Source organism: Canis lupus, chromosome 6 (assembly GCF_048164855.1).
Source record: "Canis lupus baileyi chromosome 6, mCanLup2.hap1, whole genome shotgun sequence".
NCBI lineage: Eukaryota > Metazoa > Chordata > Mammalia > Carnivora > Canidae > Canis > Canis lupus.
In genome coordinates, this window is record NC_132843.1 from 5,027,072 (window position 1) to 5,047,581 (window position 20,510).

Consider the following 20,510-nt stretch of genomic DNA (forward strand, 5'->3'; position numbering starts at 1 on the left):
CAATTTCATTCTTTTGGGTGTGGATATACAGTTTTCCCAACACCATTTGTTGAAGAGACTGTTCCCATGTATTCTTAGTACCCTTGTCAAAGATCAATTGACTTTATAAATCTGATTTTATTTCTGGGCTCTCTATTTTGTTCTACTGATGTATGTCTTTATGTCAATGCCATACCATTTAATTGCTATAGCTTTGTGATATATTTTGAAATCAGGGAGTATGATGCCTCCAGTTTTGTTCTTTCTCAAGATAGCTTTGACTCTTCAGAGTCCTTTGTGGTTCCATATAAATTTTAGAATTATTTTTTCTATTTCTGCAAAAAATGCCATTGAGATTTTGAAAGAATTACATTGAATCTATAGATCTCTCTGGGTAGTATGGACATTTTAACAACATGAATTTGTCCAGTTCATGAACATGGATGTGTTTCCATTTATCTATGTCTTCTTTAATTTCTTTCATCAATGTTTTGTAGTTTTCAGTGTACAAGCCTTTGACTTTTTTAGTTAAGTTCATTCTAATGTGAAAAGCAAACTATGGAATTGGAGAAAATATTTGCAAACTATGTATCTGATAAGGGATTAATAAAAAATATAAGGAAGTCTTATTACCCAAGAGCAAGGATATATATATATATATATACAATATATAATATATATATTATACAATGAATAATGAAAATAATTATGCACAATGACTAAGGGGGATTTATTTCAGGTATGCAAGTCTGGTTCAATATTTGAAAATCAATAAATGCAAATCATCATATCAATAGGGTAAAAAAGAAAAATCACAATAAGCACATCAATAGGTGTAGGTGCAGTAAAAATATTTAACAGAATCCAACAACCATTCATGATAAAGATTTTCACTAAAGTAAGAATAGAGGACTTAATTAAGTCCCCAACTTGATAAAGACTATCTATAAAAACTGACAGCTAACATCATACCTAATGGTAAGAAATGGAAGTGTTCCTACTAAAATCACGTACAAGGCAAGCATATCCCCCCTCATCATCACTTTTCAATATCATACGAGAAGTTCTAGCTAATGCAAAAAGGCAAGAAAAGGAAACAAAAGGTATACAGATTAGGAAGGAAGAATAAAACTGTTCACAGCTGTCATGATCATTTATGTAGAAAATCTAAAAGAATCAACAAAAAACCTTTCAGAACTAATAGGTGATTATAGCAAGATTTGCAGGACAAAAGTCAATCACTTACCTATATACTAGCAATGAGCAAGTGGAATTTAAAATTAAAAACACAATACCATTTTTTAAAAAAAGATTTTATTTATTTACTCATGAGACACACACACACACACACAGAGAGAGAGAGAGAGAGAGAGAGAGGCAGAGACACAGGCAGAGGGAGAAGCAGGATCCATGCAGGGAGCCCGATGCAGGACTCGATCCCGGGTCTCCAGGATCACACCCTGGGCCAAAGTCGGCGCCAAAACTCTGAGCCACCCGGGCTGCCCCACAATACCATTTACATTAGCACCCTAAAAACTAATACTTAGCTATAAATGAAACAAAATACGTACAAGATCTATATGAGGAAAACTACAAACCTCTGATGAAAGAAATATGGTAACTACATAAATGAAGAAACATTCCACATTCATGGATAGGAAGACTCAATATTTTCAAGAACTCAGTTATTCTCAACTTGATCTTAGGTTCAATGTATTCCCAATCAACATCTCAGCAAGTTAATTTGTGGATATTGACAAAAGGGTTCTAAATTTATATAGAGGGACAAAAGACCCAGAATAACCAACACAATATTGAAGAGGAACAAAGTTGGAGGGCTGACAACCCTGAACTCTAAGATTTACTTTAAAGTTACGGTCATCAAAACAGTATAGTATTGGCAAAAGAATAGACAAATAGATCAATGGAAAAGAAATAGACCCACATTGTTGTACTCAATTGATCTTTGACAAAAGAACAAAGGCAACACAATGGATCAACAAATTATGGGGAAAAGTGGACACCCACATCTGAAAAGTTAATTTAGACACAGACCTTTCACCCTTTACAAAAATTAACTCAATACGAATCGTAGACCTAAATGTAAAACACAAAACTCCTAGAAGACAACATAGTAAAGAGCCCTAGATGACCTTGGGTATGGCAAAGACTTTTTAGATACAATATCAAAGACATGATACATGAAAACAATAAGATGGACTTCATTAAATTAAAAACTTCTGCTTTGTGAAATACAATGTCAAGAGAAGAAGACAAGCTGCAGACTGGGAGAAAATATCTACCAAATAAACATCTGATAAAGAACTGCTATTCACAATATATAAAGAATCTTTAAAATCCAACAATAAGAAAACAACCCAATTTTAAAATGGGGTAGAGACCTGAAGGGACACCTCAGCAAAGATGTATGGATTGGAAAGGAAAATAAGCACATTAAAAGATGCTCTGTATCATATGTCATCAGGGAAATACAGGTTAAAACAATGAGATACCACTGCACACCTATTAGGAAAGACAACACTAAATGCTGGTGAGGATGTGCAGCAGGAGGAACTCTCATTTGTTGCTGGTGGGAATGCAAAATGGTACAGCCACTTGCAAGACAGTTTGGTGGTTTCTTACAAAACTAAACATACCTTTACCATACCATCCAGCAAGAACGCACTTTGGCATATAGCCAAAGTAGTTGAAAGCCCACGTGAAAACTTGCATATGGATATTTACAATAATTTTATTCATAATTGCCAAAATTCAGAAGCAATCAAGATGTCTTTCAGTGTGTGAACTGCTAAAGAAACTGTGGTACATCCAGAGACTGAAATATTATTCGGTGCTAAAAAGAAATGATCTATCAAGCCATGAGAACAAAACGGAGGAAGCTTAAATGGGTATCACCAAGTGAAAGAAGCCAATATGAAAACACTGCATATTGTATCATTCCAACTACATGGCCTTCTGGAAAATGCAAAACTATGGAGATAGTAAAAAGATCCAAGGTTGTCAGGGGTTGGTGGAGTGAAATGGGGAGGGATCAATATCTAATGACCACAGGCAGACATTGCCTTACCGGGACGATGTGCTAAGTCAGGGCCAAGATGAAAGCTAGCCTGCTAGAAAAATTCACTAAAACACACTTCAGCCCCAAAGAGTGCAGACACTTGTACACATACTTCCACCCAAAGGATCTCTCACACTGCACAACATGCTTCTCCTAAGGAGTTTCACTGAGTGCATTACATCTCTCTCCAGCTTGACCCAAGCTGCTCAAATGTCTGTTCCTTGAGCTTTAAATATCCAGTGTGTGCTCCTGTGTGCCAAAGACCATTATGAAGGCACCTTCACTCACTGGTCTGGAGACCTTGGACCAGGAAAGATCTGGATGGAGTCCTCTTGGGCCGGCTGAGAAACCGAGGGTCACTGAAGCCTGACAATGTTTGGAAGTTGCAAATGCCCACTTGATGCAAAGAGGGCACGCACTGTTCTGTCCAGACGGTTTCCAAAACCTTCTGAGAGGAAGGAGGCTCCCTCAGCTTCCCCAAGCCTGATCCAGAGGGTAATGATTGGAAGTTCCACTCTTAAAGTTAAAACCAGAGACTGACACTGCCCTAGTTTCCACTCTCTCTCCCCTGAAATCCGGGACTCACATATGTTTCACCAGCTTTGCTGTATCTCCCCATGTTCTGGAAGGGTGGGTGATAAAGCCCCCAAAGAAAAACTGGCTTGTTTGTGGGGAGTTAGGACAAGCACGCTGCAAACCATAACCAGATTTTCCAGCAAGAATTCAAAACTGGAAAGAATTCACTACAACCATGCTAGGTTGTAGTGAAGATGAAACGAGTTAATGTATGTGAAGAACCAGTTATGATGTCACATATTCAATGTGCATTCAAGAAACGGCTGCGGGGCTGGGGAAGTCAGGCTGAAATTCTGGGGCGTCATAAGAACGGCTCCATAAAAGCTCTTTGATTCCCTAATCCCTGACCTCAGGGAGCTTCACCTTTATCATTTATTAACATGAGATTAGTGATGCCTTTTTGGTCATCTCTGGAGCCAGTTGGAGTTTACAAGGAATTTAATGCTCTATTTGCTAGCCTTATTTCAAGATTTTACCAATTGGTCAAATTTAATCTGGAGCATGTAGTAGGAAAGAAGATTTGCACATTGATGAAATATACATATAATTAAAAACCAGAAGGATCTTCACACTGACAAAGGGTGGAAACAGCGTTGAGGTGGATATGGACGCCCGCTGGAATTGCATACGGACTGCTTCTCTTTCTACATAAGTGGCATGAAACCCTATAAAGAATACTATTTCTTTTTAATGGACCATCGTACTTGTCTTGCTGTGCTCTCTGATATTGGGAAGAGAATTCATTTCAAAAGCTTAATTTATGCAAAGGGCTTTTAAGGCAAAGTGGCCTTATGTGTTACTAAGGTGTCTTATTTCCAGGGATCGCAAGGCAGTAATGGAGTAAGAGAACTGTCTTCTTGCCTAATGCGAGTTTCCCCTGCCAAACTGCTTGTTTCTAATACAACGCAATATACTCTCTTGTGCTTCGAGACAACACACTCTTTACAGGAACCTTTTTTCTTTTAATGTTCTAATTAGTTGCTCTGAGTTGAGAATGCTATGAGGCTGATTATTCTTTCACGTAAGTGATGCTGGGACTCAGATGTAACATAGCTCCATTTCCCAAATAAATTGGAGGATAAAACTGCAACATGCAACAGATATTTCCATTTTTCAGTCTATGAGATATCTTAATGTTTCAAACTGATTCCAGGGCAGTCGTATTACCCAGGGCCCAGCCTGTGAGAATGTGGACTGTGTTATTTAGGGAACAGAAAGACATTCTGCAAATGAGCTTTCTTTTTTTTTTTTTTTTAAGATTTTATTTATTTATTCATAGAGACCCGGAGAGAGAGAGAGAGGCAGAGACACAGGCAGAGGGAGAAGCAGGCTCCATGCAGGGAGCCCGACGTGGGACTCGATCCAGGGTCTCCAGGATCACGCCCCGGGCTGCAGGCGGCGCTAAACCACTGAGCCACCGGGGCTGCCCCAAATGAGCTTTCTTAATACACAGTGTCCCTCACTTGTTTATTATAACCTTGATTTTCTGAAGGTCACGCCCTATCAATAGTCCTCCGTATTGGCCTCATCTGCCGCAGAAAAATGTCTGAGCCTCCAGCGCCTGAAGTCCTTGGCAAGTACAATTCCTGAACTGCGGAGGATCTTTCTCAGATTTTCGTATCACTCGAGAAGGAGAGACTTCATGGGGAAGGGAAAGGCTGAAGCAGTTCCTAAGCAGCAAAGCTGCCAGGCGCCCCTCCAGCTCAGGAGGATGAAGAGGCAGCTAGTAGGTGACAAGGCTTGGGGGCACGGGGCTGCAAAGTGCTGCTCTCTCTGCTCCCAAATCCTCTGGCCTCCGGATTCCAACATAATAGCTATACCAGATTGATTAAGTCAAGGGGGCATGGAGTTGCTCGGGTGGTGTTCCACAGGGCATAGGGGTCATAGAGGTGGTGGTATAGCAGATGTCAGAAACCAAGAGACCAGAATGAATCCATGGAAACCATGGGAGGCCACGGGTCATATCCCACAATCTGTTGCCCAGTGAGCTGTGCAGTTGAGTAAAGGATGTGTGTTTGCCCGGTGTGGCACCTCTTGTGGGTACAACTGGGCGTCAGTTGGGTACCTCCTGGAGAAACGTGGTTGTGTCAAGCATCCACTTCATCAGGCCTCAGCCAATGTTGAAGTTGAAGTCATAACCAGTAGTTTTTTTTTTTTTTCTTTTTTTTTTTCTTATGACAGTGTTACTTCTACCTACTGAAACACCAGGGAGATGGGGTTGTGAAAACATAGGAGCCCCACGGACACTCAGAGATGGTTTGTTTGCCCTGTGAGCCCAAAACTCTTGGATCATTACAGGGATTTAAAGAATTCAACTAGTATCTTAGGACATATGATTCTCTTACTTGAGAATGCTTACACATTTTGTCAAGAATCTAGAAATCAGTGAGAAATATTTATCCAAGCTACTTTTATTTGTTCTTCACGCAGATATATTCTTATGAAAGATGTTTGGATTCACAAAAGCTTAGATGTCTTGAGAAGGCCAGAAAAATCTGTGTCAAGTAGAGAAATTGTGTCAGAGTGGGTTCCTCTCTGTGTATTTCCACCCACCATCCCTACTCCCCCAGTACCCTCAGGACGGTCTGCATTTTCTTTTGAGGACAGTGTCCAGAAATGCCTCGTCAGATGCTATCTGTTGGTTTTGGCACTCTATTGCTACGTGCCTGATTTAAGTCTTATAGGGATGGCGGGGATACCATTTTAAAATATAATATTGCAATATGTGTGTGGACTACTTAACATAATCTTTGCATTCAAGATATATTTAAAGAGTTGGTGGGATGGAGAATGGCTCTTCTATTATTGTGAAAGCTTTCCCTTCAACCAGGAACCACAGGTCTTATGTTCCAGTTGTTTTACAAGATGTGTGTAAAGCCCTGTGGAGGATGCCCTGACCCTCAGCTCCTCTTGCAGGGATCCCGGGGACTGGGCACTGCTAAGAGTTACACTAGTGGGCTGCCACAGCACCGGACCCCCTGGTGGACTGTTCAGGATGGCAGGATGGACATCACCTGGATGTCACAGACACTGGGCACCTAAGCAGATGACCAGATTTGTCATGTCTGCACAAATTACCTTTATTCCACACTGAGTGATGGGGGCTCCAGGAAACTCCTTTCTGACTCTAGGGTCCACCTGGATTTTACAAGGTTCACCCAAGGAACAACTTTCTGACCCTGACCATCATCAGCCTACTACCCAGGAAAACAGGAAGTCTAGTTCCAGGCCAGGGAAGTCTAGTTCCAGGACAGGGAAGTCTAGAAGAGCCATCTTTTATTTACTTACTTCTTTCACCAAACCCAGTTTTTACAAGTGGAACTATCTGCTATTAACTTACTGACCCTTATTTGCATTAACATGACATAACCAAGACAAGATGTGATACACGTGGGTGATATAGCAAGCAACAGGCATATATCGGTGTGGATAATTTGTGAGTAAATTATACCAGCCATTCTCTGTAGTGATGTATAGTGGATCAGGAAGTGCTATGACCCCACGAATATCGTGTTATCTCTAAGACATAAACACATACATTACATACATGTTAATATCTACATATTTGGATATACGTGTGTGTGTGTGTGTGTGTGTGTGTACGTAGTGTACTTTTTAAAAGTGTGAGTAGCTAAGTCTAGGTGAGTGCCTGTGAATTCAATGGCTATAAATCTATCACTTTTATGGCAAATCACTGAGGTATTCTTTAGCAGTGAACATAGTTTTTCACATAATTTTATTATATCCTTTAAAGGTAGCATTAGTATTGATTAAATAGATCCACAGGTAAAATGTATTCTGTGGGAGTACTTTTGACATCTTTATTAAACTTGGCAGACATTAAGTTAGTATTTTCATTTGAATAAACCCCCTCAGTATGCACCACAACTTAAAATATATTCTAAAGATAAAGCGCTTTGGTACTCCATGCTATCCTTATAACTTATCACCACACTGAATGCTACAGCATTTCATAAAGTTAATTTTTAAATACAAGTATGACTCTCGACCTTGATCACGGTTTCCATGCTCACTCCTGATTCCATCCAGGCTTTGGATGCCTTGCTATTTCCCTCCGTCGGTCTCTATTGGCAACAGCACTTGGTGTTCAGATAGCACCATCTGTAATAATCCAAAGTAATGGGCAGACATGTCTCATGCATCCTCCCAGTGTCTGAGAGAGAGAAAAGCTCACAGTCGCTCTAGAAGGTGACCCTGAGACCTTCTGCGGTCACAGAGCAAAGGCAACAACAGCAGAGCAGAAACCAACTCAAGCTGGCACATCCGATGATACGGGGGCTTTACCCAAAGCCTGGGTTGCACACACATCGAGTATCTAGTGCAGGCCTGGTGAGGACGCCCCCACGGCATGCTCTCTGAACATCCCAGCCCCCGAACAGCAAAGCATGGTCTCTGAATAGTCATCTTTGAGGGTAGCAGAGATGGCCAGGTGAGGTTCCATCTACTCACCCCAGCCAGATACAGCATGAGCGAGGACGAGGGTTCCACGGGCAGGAAAGTGTGGAATGAACAGGCACTTTTTATCATTCGGGTGGCACATGACACACTGTCACCACCCCGTACATTGCTGGGCCTGCCTTTTGCTATTGATATTTGCTTTTGATATTTGCTTTTGATATTTGCTTGACTACCCTTGTCAACTGAGCAGCAGTAAAGCAGCGTGCATTCCGCAACCAGCCAGAAACCAGCACATAACCAAGTCTCCTCCCCCCATAAGTTAAAACAACGATAGTTTAAATTACGTTAAAACTTTAATTACAGATGTTTTTCCACTCAACATTTGAAAACTTGGATTCCTTTTTTTTTTTTTTTTTTTTTTTTTGCATAAAGGCTGTCAGGATGGTTAAGCTAAACCCTGTGTCTTTCCCTATATACATATCTACACTCAAGTCTTTTCTTTATTAATAAGAGGTGTCTTGATTGCAGTCCCAAACCAACTCTGCATTGGATTCCAGGTTGCAAAACAGTTTCAAGGGAGGACAGGAAGCAACCGCGATACAGTGGCAGGAAAAGCTGGAGCTTGATACTCATCTAAGTTTAACTCAGAAATATAATAATAATTATGAGGAAGAAAAGAAGAGGACTTCGTTGTCACCCTGCCCCCTCTACCAAACACACTAGCTCGACACTCTCTGCGGTCTTAAAGTGCAATTACCCTTGAGAAGGCGCCCAGGCCTGGGATCCCACTGGACAGAGTTCAAAGCATAAACTTCAAACAGCACTGCTCAGGACTCAGGCTGAGAGGGAGGGGGCCAGGCAGCAGAAAAGGAGCCTCAGTTCTGGGGCATTCAAGTGCATCACAAGAAATAGTGTCCTTTCTTTTGGTAAATCTGTAAATTATAAGGAATCCTGGTCTGGAAAAATAGAGCTTCTTAAAAACTTCTATCTGAGGACATTCCAGTGCAGTAGAGTCAAAAGGCCGGGGAGTACAGCAAGGAGCAGGGGACAAGCGCTCCTTCCAGGCGCCCAGCTCCCATACTGGTGACCCCGGTAGTTCTCGGAGAAGTCCTCAGCTCTGGGCACAGAGGACGCACACTGCACTAAGGGCATCTGGTAGGAGGTGGCTCTCTTCTCGGGCCTGTCTGGACTAGACCCATCGCTGGGCCTCTGGCCGTTGAACAGCAGATAGCGGCCACGGGCATCCTGCTCCATTTTGAAGATCTCGTATTCCGTGTGAGGTAGTTTGATCCCCAGCGCCACGCAGCCATTGGTGTGTGTCACGTCCTGCTGGACGCCCACCTGCCAGGAGCCCTCAGCTCCACACTCATTCCCGTTAAAGACGTTGAGGAGCGAGGCTGTGGCCGCATCCATGGGGGTGACCTTCATGTGGTTCACTGCGAAGGAGAGAGGACAGGTCGGTGACTCTCGGGGTGGCGTGTGGTGCAGAAAGCACTCCCGCTGCGCTGGCCATCTGCTCTAAACCCCACCACGCCCAGCCACCCCCCTGCCGCAGCTTGCCTAAAAGCGTCCCCCAGTGGAGAGAGTTCAACATGTTGATCTGGAGGGTCATGACGCCAAACACACTGCAGGCAGACCACATTTGGCGTAGAAATGCTGCAGCTGACTGCATGTTGACGTGACATCAAGCCGTCACACAGAGTATCTCCAAGGAGCTGTCTTTGGTGACAATGACTCTTGGCGATTGACGAAATATTCAACACAAACTGGAATGTTGTTTTTATGAAAGCATTTTGAAGTTTTTAAGTAGCTTTGGTGTTGAATACCTTTCCTAGTTATTTAGCAGTCTGGCAAATTAATACTGGCCCATATATCAGGTATCTAAAATAAATTAGGCTGCAGGCAAGTAAAATACGAGTAATTAAATAGAAACCCCAGCACTTATAGAGGGCTGTTTTTGAAGGAGCCCAGGGGACCGTATTTTATGTATGCCGCCACAGCTCCAGGGTGGGGTCAGAGATTGTTGTTCTCTTAGCCACATCTAGCAAAGGTCCATCCTCCCTGGAGAAAAATCTTCCTTGCTAAGGCGCGGGGGGGTGGGGGGGGTGCAGCATGGGCTAAGATGCCCTAGGACTTATCTGGGTCAGCAGAAATATTTCATGTTAAATAGCCTGAATCAGGGGGTCACACCCAGTCTCTGCGCCACCTCTCTTTTATTTGTCTGTGATGTGACTGACAGCATCTCTTAAAGATGCATAAGCTTCAAAAGAGGCCACAAGACCTCCCTCACTTGTAACAGCCTGGTGAATTTCTACCCCTTAACCTTTCTCACTTTGATCCTCATTACGAATCCCAAACTTCCCACCTCCAAGCGCATGACAACTTGCAAGCGCATGACAAACTCAGCGCTGGAAAGGACCCTTCGGAGCCCCTGAGGCATGTAACTACCATCTCCTCTTTACTGCCCACTCAAGAGAGCACCCTGAATGCAGCAAGTATGTGTGACGTCATCCCAGGGGCAGCTCCAAATTGCCCCCAGCTGTGCACACGACAGGAACATGCAGATGCGAGGTTTCATCTGCAGTAACGCACCCCGTGGCCACATGTGACACCTTGCACAGTGGGGAGGGGGGCGCTCCCCCACCTTGGCCCACAGGCTGAGCCACCCCTGTCGGCCCCATTCTGAGCAGAGGGGAGCCTCAGAGGCCGGTGTAAATGATGAACTAAAAGCAGAAAGTATTCCCTAGTCTCTCACCCAACATCTCTACTGGAAAAAAAAAAAAAATAAAAGCCCTTTCCTTCCTCCAGGCTCTGCCTCGACAAAAAGGTACCCAAGCCGCTCACGTTTGTCACCCGCTGGGCTGTTACCCTGGTTGCTGAGGCAGGAGCCCTACCTTTGAACACAAACTCCGTTCCTCCCATGACCCTGGAGGAGTGCACGCCCCGGCTGTAGCGGCCCTTGGCGTAGATGGTGAAGGTGGGGTGCTTGCAGACGGGGTCAGAGTAGTGGTAGTAGTGCCCTTCCCAGGTGTTGTTGTTGTCATGGAAGATGAAGTGGCGCGTGAGGAAGAGGACTTCGGGCCGCACCTCGCAGCGCTGGCTCACCCACTCGCCATGCAGGCCGACGGTCAGGTCAGCCTTGGGGGGCAGGAGGGGCGGGCGGTGCTCGTCTGACCTGTGGATGATGCGGCAGGCTATGCAGGCATGGTCATGGTTCTAGAGACAGGAAACAAACACACGAGAGAACTTGGTCTTCATGACAGAGCAGTGCACGCACGCTTCCTTCAAGTCAGGCTCACAGTGGGACTGGGCAACATCGCTTGTCACCTGGGCACCCAAGAGGCGCCTGGAGCCAAGCCCTCGGGCACAGATGGGAGAGTGTTGTGTGTGTGCAGGGAGGGGCTCACAAGCGCACACATGTGTTCGGCTGACTTCAGGGACGTGTCTAAATATTTCAGCTGTGATGTGTACTCTCTTTAGAATCCTATCATATGTCCCAGACACTTGACTTTGGCAAGCCTGGCTTCCCATCATACCCATTGGGATGGCTAGTATGAAAAAAATGTGAAAAGAACAGTGTGGACAAGGATGTGGGGAAGCTGGAACCCTCGTGCTCTGCTTGTGGGAATGTAAAATGGTGCAGTTGCTGAGGAAAAGACCTCCTATACGATCCAGCAGTTTCTGTGCCCCCTCTGGTTTCTGCACAAAGGAACTGACACCAGGGTCTTGAAGAGACAGCTGTTCACCCACGTTCCTCGCAGTATTATTCAGACGGCCCGGTGACGCTAACAACCCAATCACATAGACGGGCAAATGGAGAAACAAGATGTGGTCCATCCATACAGTGAAAGATGATTCAATCTTGAAAAAAAGAAAAGCTCTGACCCAGGCTACAACAGACGAACCTTGATGACACGATGCTCAGTGAAATAAGCCAGACACCAAAGGACAAATACTGTATGATCCCACTTATATGAGGCACCCAAAGTGATCTAATTCAGAGACAGAAAGTAGAATGGTGGTTACCAGGGGCTGGGGGAGGGGGGAAGGAGAGTTTGTGTTTAATGAGGACACAGCTTCAGTTCAGGAAGATGAAAAAGTTCTGCAGATGGATGGGGGAGATGGGTGCCCAATAACGTGAATGTGCTTAACGCTACTGCACTGGGGCGCCTAAAATGGTTAGGATGAAAATGCTTCTGTGTATTTTACAATTAGTTTTTTTTTTTCACTTTTAAAAACAATTATGAGACACACAAAACTGAGAAAAAAGGACAGCATTCCAATTGCTGGAATGACAAAGGGAGTTGCGTAGTAGAGCAGGGGTCCTTTCAAAGGAGGCGGCTGGCAAGAGGGCAAGAGCAGAGCCTCCGCGAAGCCAGCCTGCACACCTGTCATCCATTTGTGTCTGCCCGCCTCGAGGTTTGAAGGCCTATGGGCTCTTAATTTGCTTCCTGCTTTTTAGCTTTCAGCCATTTAATTAGTGCAAGATAGCTGCAGCTCTTTCAGGGGCGCCTCGTTGTGCACCTGCTTGAGAACACTACCACAGCCTCTGGACAAGGGCTGTCTGTCTAGGGCTGTGGCTGAGAAAGCCTTCCAAGGGTAGAGGTGGCCAGACACTGCCAGCCATGTAAATGCTGTTTGTCCAGAGAGCTTGGGGCTCCTCTCAAAACGCTACAGTCTGGAAGACAAGACAACTGGGTTCTGGGTTGCATCTGCCATTGCTGGGTGTTCAACCGAAGCCATGGGACACCTGCGTGCCGTGGGCTGCATGCCCCTGGATTGGGGGATGACCTTTCTGGTATTCTCCTCCCACACCAGCTTGGCTAAAGCCAACTGGGCTAACAGAAGCACAAGGCAAATCTGATCAGTGCTGTGGAGGGAGGGTAACAGTTGTAGCCCACAGTCAGGAGGGCAGCTCGTGGACACTGGCCGGGGGCTCCCCTAACCATGGGGGCCAGGGTGTGCAGCAGCTCACTGGTGTGGCCTCAGGCCTGAGAGTGGGCACTGACAGGAACTCCCAGGAGCCTATGTATATGCTTCCTGGAGTCAGAAACCCAGATTTCCAATGCCTTTTCTTGTCTAGCAGTGGCTCAGTGTGACCTACGGTTGTTTGGTTAGGGGCTGGGAGATCTCCGAGGGTAGGAGAGCAGGAAAGGGCTTTTCGGTCGCCATGCCTCTACATTCCCTCTACATTCTCCTCCAAAGAGAACACCAGGCTTGCTAACTTGTTGCTGTGCTCATCAGATGAGTCTAGAGTTGGAACTAGGGGAGAGAAGGCTTCCTTTGTTCAGCTTTGTTTGTGGTTTGTAGATGATAAGATCAAGTGGGCTGCCACAGAGTCTCATTCCCCACAAACTGCTTTGAGATCTATAATTTGGGAATTTTAAAAACATCGTATGTGGCCACTTCATTGCTGGCCATTCTTAGGTAGGAGTCTCATTCCCTGACAAGATTTGTCTGCTCAAATACCAACATCAAGTCAAGAACCTCCCAGAAAGCTTCTGGGATGGGGTGGAGGTGGGTAGGAGAATAGGGGTCTTAGCTCTCACAAGACTGCTCCAGCATAACATCAGGGATCAAATGCTCTTCCATCAGAACAGGAACCAGCTTGGTGATGAGAGGTAGGCACAGCCTGCAGGCCCAGACTGCTCCGGAGACGTGCCATGGTAGCATCTGGAGTTCATGTGGTGCTTTTAAGGTCAATGGCATAGAGGCCTGAGCCTTGAGATGGGGACCTGGCTGAAGCATTTCCATTTATCAGCGGAGAAAAGTAGGCCACAGGCAAGGAAGGCTTGCCGTCCATCATTTGGGTCTGTGAGAATTGAGGGACAGAGTGAGAGGAACCTGGCCCTTGGGTATTGGTCTTACCAAATTCCTACTTATTTTATTGTGGTAAAATATATAAAGTAAATACATATGTACATAATGTAAAACTTACCATCTTAACCATTTTAAGTGCACAGTTCAGTGGCACTAAGCACATTCATACTCTTGTGCAACCATTACTACCATCCATTACTAGAACTTTTTCATCTTTCCACATTGAAACTCTGTACTCAATAAACACCAGCCCCTCATTCTTTTAATCGCAGCCCTTGGCAACCACTACTCTACTTTCTGTCTCTATGGGCTTGTCTACTCAAGGCACCTCATAGAAGTGAAAGCATACAGAATTTGTCCTTTTTGTGACAGGCTTATTTCACTTAGCATAATGTCCTCAAGGTTTATTCACATTGTAGCTTGTGTCAGAATTTCATTTTAAGGCTGAATAGTATTTCAATGTATGAATGTGCCACATTTTGTTTATCCATTCATCAGTTGATGAACACTCCAGTTTTTGGCTACTGTGAATAATGATGCTATGAGCACAGGTGTACCATCTATTTAAGACCTGACTTTCCATTATTTTGGGCATACCCTCAGAAGCTAAATTTCCGGATAATACCATAATTCTATGTTTAACTTTTAGAGGAATCACCATACCGTTTTTCCACAGCAGCTGCACACTTTACATTCCCACCCATGGTGCACAGGGTTCCAATCTCTCCACATCCTCACCAACAGTTTTTTTTTTTTCCTCTTTTTGATAATAGCCAATCTGATGGGTATGGTGCAGGGTCCTACTGTAGTTCTGATTTGCATTTCCCTAAGGATTAGTGATACTGAGCATCTTTACATATGCTTATGGGCTCTTTGTATATATCTTCTCTGGAGACATGTCTACTCAAGTCCTTTCACCATTTTTTTAATAGGGTTGTTTTTGTTGTTGAATGGACTAGTAACTTTTTATAACAACTCTTAAGCAGACATTAAGAAACCAAGATGTCATAAACAAGGGTGGGATTTTTGGCCTCTCTGCGAATGACGTCATCAAGGGGAAAGTTTAGCCATGGTTAGATAAGGGGGAAACCTTTCTGTTGTACAGACAGATTTTTTTAAAAGTCTAATTTGTGCTCTTTATTCCTATCATCCTTGGCTTGAATAAAACCTGCAAGACCCATAGCGACAATTATGTGGAAGCAGAAATTAAGGCCTATACTCTGTATTGGCTCTAAAATTTTTCTTCTTCGGGATGCATTTCTTGAATAGCAGCTTTTCAAAACAAATAAATGGGAAGAGCTTTTTGACATGAAAAGCGATGTGTACTCTGAAATATCAGGTGCTTTATGATTCTTGGTCCCCAACTCCGATCCATTTTCTCCTCTGAGAAGCTGTCCTTTTGTAGGCTCTACCATTGGGGTTTCAAATCACTCCCTTCCCTGAATCGTAGAAAGGACTACTTCAAAGTGAGGGTCCACAGAAGATCTGAAGGTTAAAGCAGAGGGACCAGAATGTGTTTTCTTGTTGCAACTCTTTACACCAACTATAAAATGTTTTAGCTCTGAAGGAGGAGGAGAGAAAAAAGATCCCTATGGAATTCATTTCCTAGAAGAAGACAATCAAACCTATTCTAAAAATGAAAAATCGGCCTTCAACCTCATAAGTGTGCAATGTTCTAGGCAGAGTGGGGTTTTGCCCACTGTGCATTCTGATTCCTGCACATCAGCTAACCACAGCCTGCATGTATGGGACATTTGAGTCTGAGGAAGGTCAAGTAAATCATCCCCTTAGCTTATGATCTCTCAAAGAGACCATGGGCACACTTTACAGATGAGGCACCGTGGCACAGAGAGGTAGAATAACATGGCCCAGAGGATTCTACAAGCCAAAAAAAAAAAAAAAAAGGATTCTACAAGCCAAAAGTAGAGTCTGGAACATAATTTATTCTTGGGGCTTTGCTGAGTGCTATCCCCTGGTTACCCCTTAGGCTGACGTCCTGCAAAGAACAGATGTCTCCCTATCAAAGACTCTGGTCCCTGGAACAGGTCTTCTCTGACCGATGACTGATAGGGATTCTCCAGGCTTTCTCCCGGTCCCAGCCAACATTTATTTCTGGAGAGTTGGTTCGTCAACAACATTTGGTGACAGTATCCACTTGTTTCCAGCGTCTTCCCAGAATGGAAGAAATTACTTGATATCATCTTGCTGTGAACAGATCAACTAGAGAAGCAGGATGAATAAAACATTTCTTGGGCTAAAAGTTTTGCCCAAGGAGGAGAAATGGGAACAGATGATGGAAACTTCCTTTCACAGTTTTCTTCCATGGGATAAAAAACACATTCATGTTTCTCAGGAAGAAACCTGCCAATGACTGAAGCTGAACACTTTTTTTTTTTTTTTCCATAACCGCAATTCTCCATGCATTTGATTCAATTTCTATTGTAGGTATTCCTACACATACAGCCTTCCTGGGGCCTCTCCATTCCACTGGAGAAGAACTTTGTCAAGTTCTTGGAGGCCAAGACCAGACGTCTCTCCCTTTTTCCTACTTCCCATGACCCTGGGGGGGCGTGACAGATATGAAAAAGTCTCACCTGTGGCAGACTAATTGCTAGGATGCTGTCACTGGCTATTTACCAAAATGAATAGAATAGGCTAGCATTCATCACAAATGATGAGAGCTGACTGCCTTGTGGAAGGGGCCTCTCGGGGTGCTTTTCAGATCTGGGGTCCCAGGACTTGATGTACTTGGGCTCATTTTGACCACCTCAATGAGTCATGATGATTCCACTTTCAGGAAGCAGTAAGTGGACTAGCCACGGTCACACATGCTGTGTCTCCCAAACAGTAGCTTTAGGGGCTGGAGGTAGCTGGCAGGAACCATGAGGGATGAAAGGATGATGGAAGGACACAAGAAAGCTAGGCTGCCGACTCTTCAGGCTTTGCATTTGTCCCCTGACCACTTAGTGAGACAATGGTCAATTCAACACTGTCCTGCAGTTAAGAAGTGGAGGAGGCGCTTGGGGGATGGGGGTCCCTGGGAGCAGCTCTTCATTTTCTAGAAAGAGGCTTTCTAAGAAGTTTTGAACCTAAAGGTTAGCTCACAAAGACCTTTCTGGTTTATAAAACATTAGAAAAGCACACCAAAGATAAGTTTGCCTCCCCCTCGCATACACACACACACACACACACACACACACACACACACGCAATGTGCAGACTCAACAGCCAGATAGGGCCCTCAGAAGCCAGTTCTTTAAAATAAATGACTTCAAGGATGGTTTCAGAACAAAATTTCTGATTGACATTTTGACTTGTTTCTTCCACTTCTAGCAATCTAAATTCATTTCAATAGCTAAAGTAGATTCGTTTTAATAATCACACTAAATCTGCTAGAAATCCAAAGCCCCCATCAGGTCTGGCCCATCCCCCTCCTCCACTCTCCCTGCAGCGCTGAGCAGACGCCCCTACACACTGCGGGCTTACTACAGACTTTCTGAATGGTTGATTTCTGGCATGCCCAGGCTCTCACTCTGTCCTCCGGGCTCTCTTGCCTTTTAAGGGATCAACTGTTTACCACTTACACTATCCCTGACAACAAGTATTTCCTGGTCTGCAAACTCCTTAAATAAATCAACCTTGCATGTCTGTTTATCTGCTGAAATACTCCAGAGTCAAGGAGTATAATGAACTGTTTCTGCAATAAAAGTACGTGCCAGCAGGTGCGTGGTGCAGCAATTGCCTGACACTTCATACCCTGGCCCCAATAAAAGGTCCACACCGGCAATCCTTTCAGCATCAAGACCCCATCATCCAACCCCAATCGTCAGCTCCGTCTTCTCATACAATGTGCAACGTTTGCTGCTCCACAGTAAACACCCAGCCCCGGCCAGCAGGGCCACACTTTTCTTTAGGACTCATCCTCAGTGTAAGATGGGCTTTTTAAGTGATGACTCCTTGAACTCCCCAGTCCTCTATCACCTCCTGTCACCTCCGGGATTCCCTCTTCTTTCCTGCCAGTGGCGGGAAGAGAAGGAAGGCCAATTCTTCCGCAACCCACCTTCCATGGCTCCTTTGACACCCACTGACCCAGCCACTGGGAGCCCCACCACACTCATGCCTGAGGAGGGGCTCGTCTGTGGCAGAGCCATCTCCTGGGCCTGGGCTGAAAAGTGCGCTGCCCGTGGCCACCTGGCCCACAGTCTCTCGGCTGTCACAGATACCAGAAAGTCTCACGGACTCTGAAAAGGCTCAGGAAGGCAAGCTCCCTCATAAACAAAGGCCGGTTGGCAATCTAGACATTTCTACAGAATTCAAGAGAGAAAGCACATGAGTATCACCTTCTTCATTTTCAGTGCTCAGCTACTTTTTAAAAAAGCACTTGGGTGCCTGTCTCCCTCTGATGTGCTATGAATGTGCAGGGGTACAATATTTGAGATACACGGCTTGGGGAAAGTGTCTGGTTTTAGACAACCCCTTTGATTTATGGCCCTGTGGCTAAATCAGTGCAGGATTTTGGAGAAAGATCAATTCCATTTGCTTACAAGTCTGATCCTGAGGCTCTGGCATTTCCAACAACCGGGGCGATCATTTGCTTTTAATTACTATTTGATTCTACCACTGAAAGAATTTGGTTTGCTAACCCTTCAACTGCACGAAAATCTAAGCAGAGGGTGACGGCTGCCCTGATGTTAAATTCAATTCAGGGAAAGCATCTTTTCAGGGTTATTTTATGTGGTCTTGATTTTTTTTTTTTTTTTTTTTTGTACTGAAGACTAGCCAATTTCATCCTGAAAGAATCCTCCCGGCACACCTGATTCTCTTCAAACGCAGCGCATTTGCCAAAGGACTCTGAACCTCACAGCGAAGCTGTATAAAGCTTAGAAAAACAAGTTGATTTAAAGTTTCTATTTTTACATGGTGTCCCGTTTCCAGAGGGGCTGAGACTAGTGGTTTCAAACTCAATTTAGCATTTAAACTAATTTTCAGCCAGGTCTCTATGGACTGGCAATTAAGGGAGGCAAAGAGTTCAAAGAGGCGGGGTGGGGGGGGAGTGTGGTCTCTCCGGATGCTTCCCAGCCCTCCTCCTTCCCCTTCCCGGCGGGTGAGGTGACCTGCCACCAGCCAGTGGCCAGGGAGCACCCAGGGCTGTGCCTGCCCTGAGTCTGGAAGGGCACCACTGGCCAAGTCCGTTTATTCCTTCTCATAGCTGTCCTGGGGAAGGATCTAAACACTTCCTGAGGAATCGGTGGCACACTGCGCGCCAGGCGGATCATGCCAGGGACAACAAGAGAAGAAGAACGGGCCCTTTCAGCTCCCAGAGCCATGCAGACCTCACTGGCCTTCGAAGGACGCCCATGGCCATGCAGGCTGGCAGTCGCAATGGTGGACAGCACACACCAGCCCTGGACGCCTGCCTGGGTCCTTCTCTCAGCCCTGCCACCATCTCCAGCTGTAGCCATAGCCCTCCTCTGAGCCTCAGAGTCCTCACTTCTGAAATTTATTCTAATTTTGCATAGTGACTGTTCAGATAAATGTAAGATCGTGGCACAAAAGGTACAAAGATGTATAGGGCGATGAGTCTCGGTCCAACCATCACCAAAATGTTCCCTTTCTCAGAGGCAGTTGCTACATTTCTCCTGGACCCTTCTGGAAATACGGCCTCCTTTCTAAGTTCATCTTATACTTCTTTCATTATTAGTTTCACACAGTAGTATCATGCTGGTCATGCTATTCTATATCTTTTTCTTTTCTTTGTACTTAACAGAATGCCCAAGGTTCTTTCCACCCTTAAAATTTCTTAAATCAGGGCATCAGGCCTAGGGCTTAGAGGGTCTACCTCTTAAGTATCTGGGTAAATGTCCTCACAATTGCCGTGGCAGGGGAGGGAGGAGAAAAGGGGAGGCAATGATTCATGATGATGAATCATCAAACACTTTGAGGCCCCAGTCGATGTGATTGTCCTTGTCATCCCTCTAGGAGACACCCGCCCAGAAGGGCTACCTACTTCAGGTGTGGAGAGAAGGGGGCTTTGGTGAAGGGCCCTACCCAGATGGCAGGCAGCATTCTGCACACTAATGCAACTGAGTCTTATAGTCTTATCACTTTATTGAAGGAAGATTAGGCTTCAGAAGCAGATGACACCACCATCACCTGCAGCTGATGGCCACAGGAGAAGTGAATTCCAGGATTGACTACCACCTTCAAAGTCCATATTCTTGCCAATTTATCCAGACAGTGTTAAACAAGCAAACAAACAAACAAACAGACAAACATGTCTCCCACTTTTTTGGGAAGCCTTACAACTGTCATCCTCAGTCCTCATGCCAATGGTAATAACTCATGGTCAAGACATTTCTCCTCCAGGAACCACAAGTGTGTGCCTTTGCTCTCTCAACAGAAGGCTCTGTTCAGTGAGTCCACTGACAACATAAGAAATCCCTCCTACAGGCCTGGGGAGGGAGTAGGAATCTTCCAGAGCTACAGGTCCTAGGAATACTGGTTTCACCTATCTGGCCTCCTGATGAGCCATGCCACAAGAAATACAAGGGCAAATTCAGAGTGAGGGAATAGAGGTAAAAAAAAGAAAGTGCATGGTTAATCCTTTCTTTCGATTCAGGACTAAAAGCAGCCTCCA

General features: G+C 44.8%; 1 protein-coding gene across 1 annotated transcript in view; it reads right to left on the reverse strand.

The window, feature by feature from the left end:
* Nucleotides 1–7,353: 7,353 nt before the first annotated feature.
* Nucleotides 7,354–20,510, reverse strand: part of APCDD1 (APC down-regulated 1) — a 31,489-nt gene continuing 18,332 nt past the window's right edge. The window contains exons 4-5 of the mRNA XM_072828700.1: nucleotides 10,948–11,269; nucleotides 7,354–9,489 (exon numbers count right to left, since the gene is read on the reverse strand). Coding sequence (XP_072684801.1) covers nucleotides 9,038–9,489; nucleotides 10,948–11,269 — 774 coding nt within the window. The 3' untranslated portion in view covers nucleotides 7,354–9,037. The remainder of the gene's footprint in view (nucleotides 9,490–10,947; nucleotides 11,270–20,510) is intronic.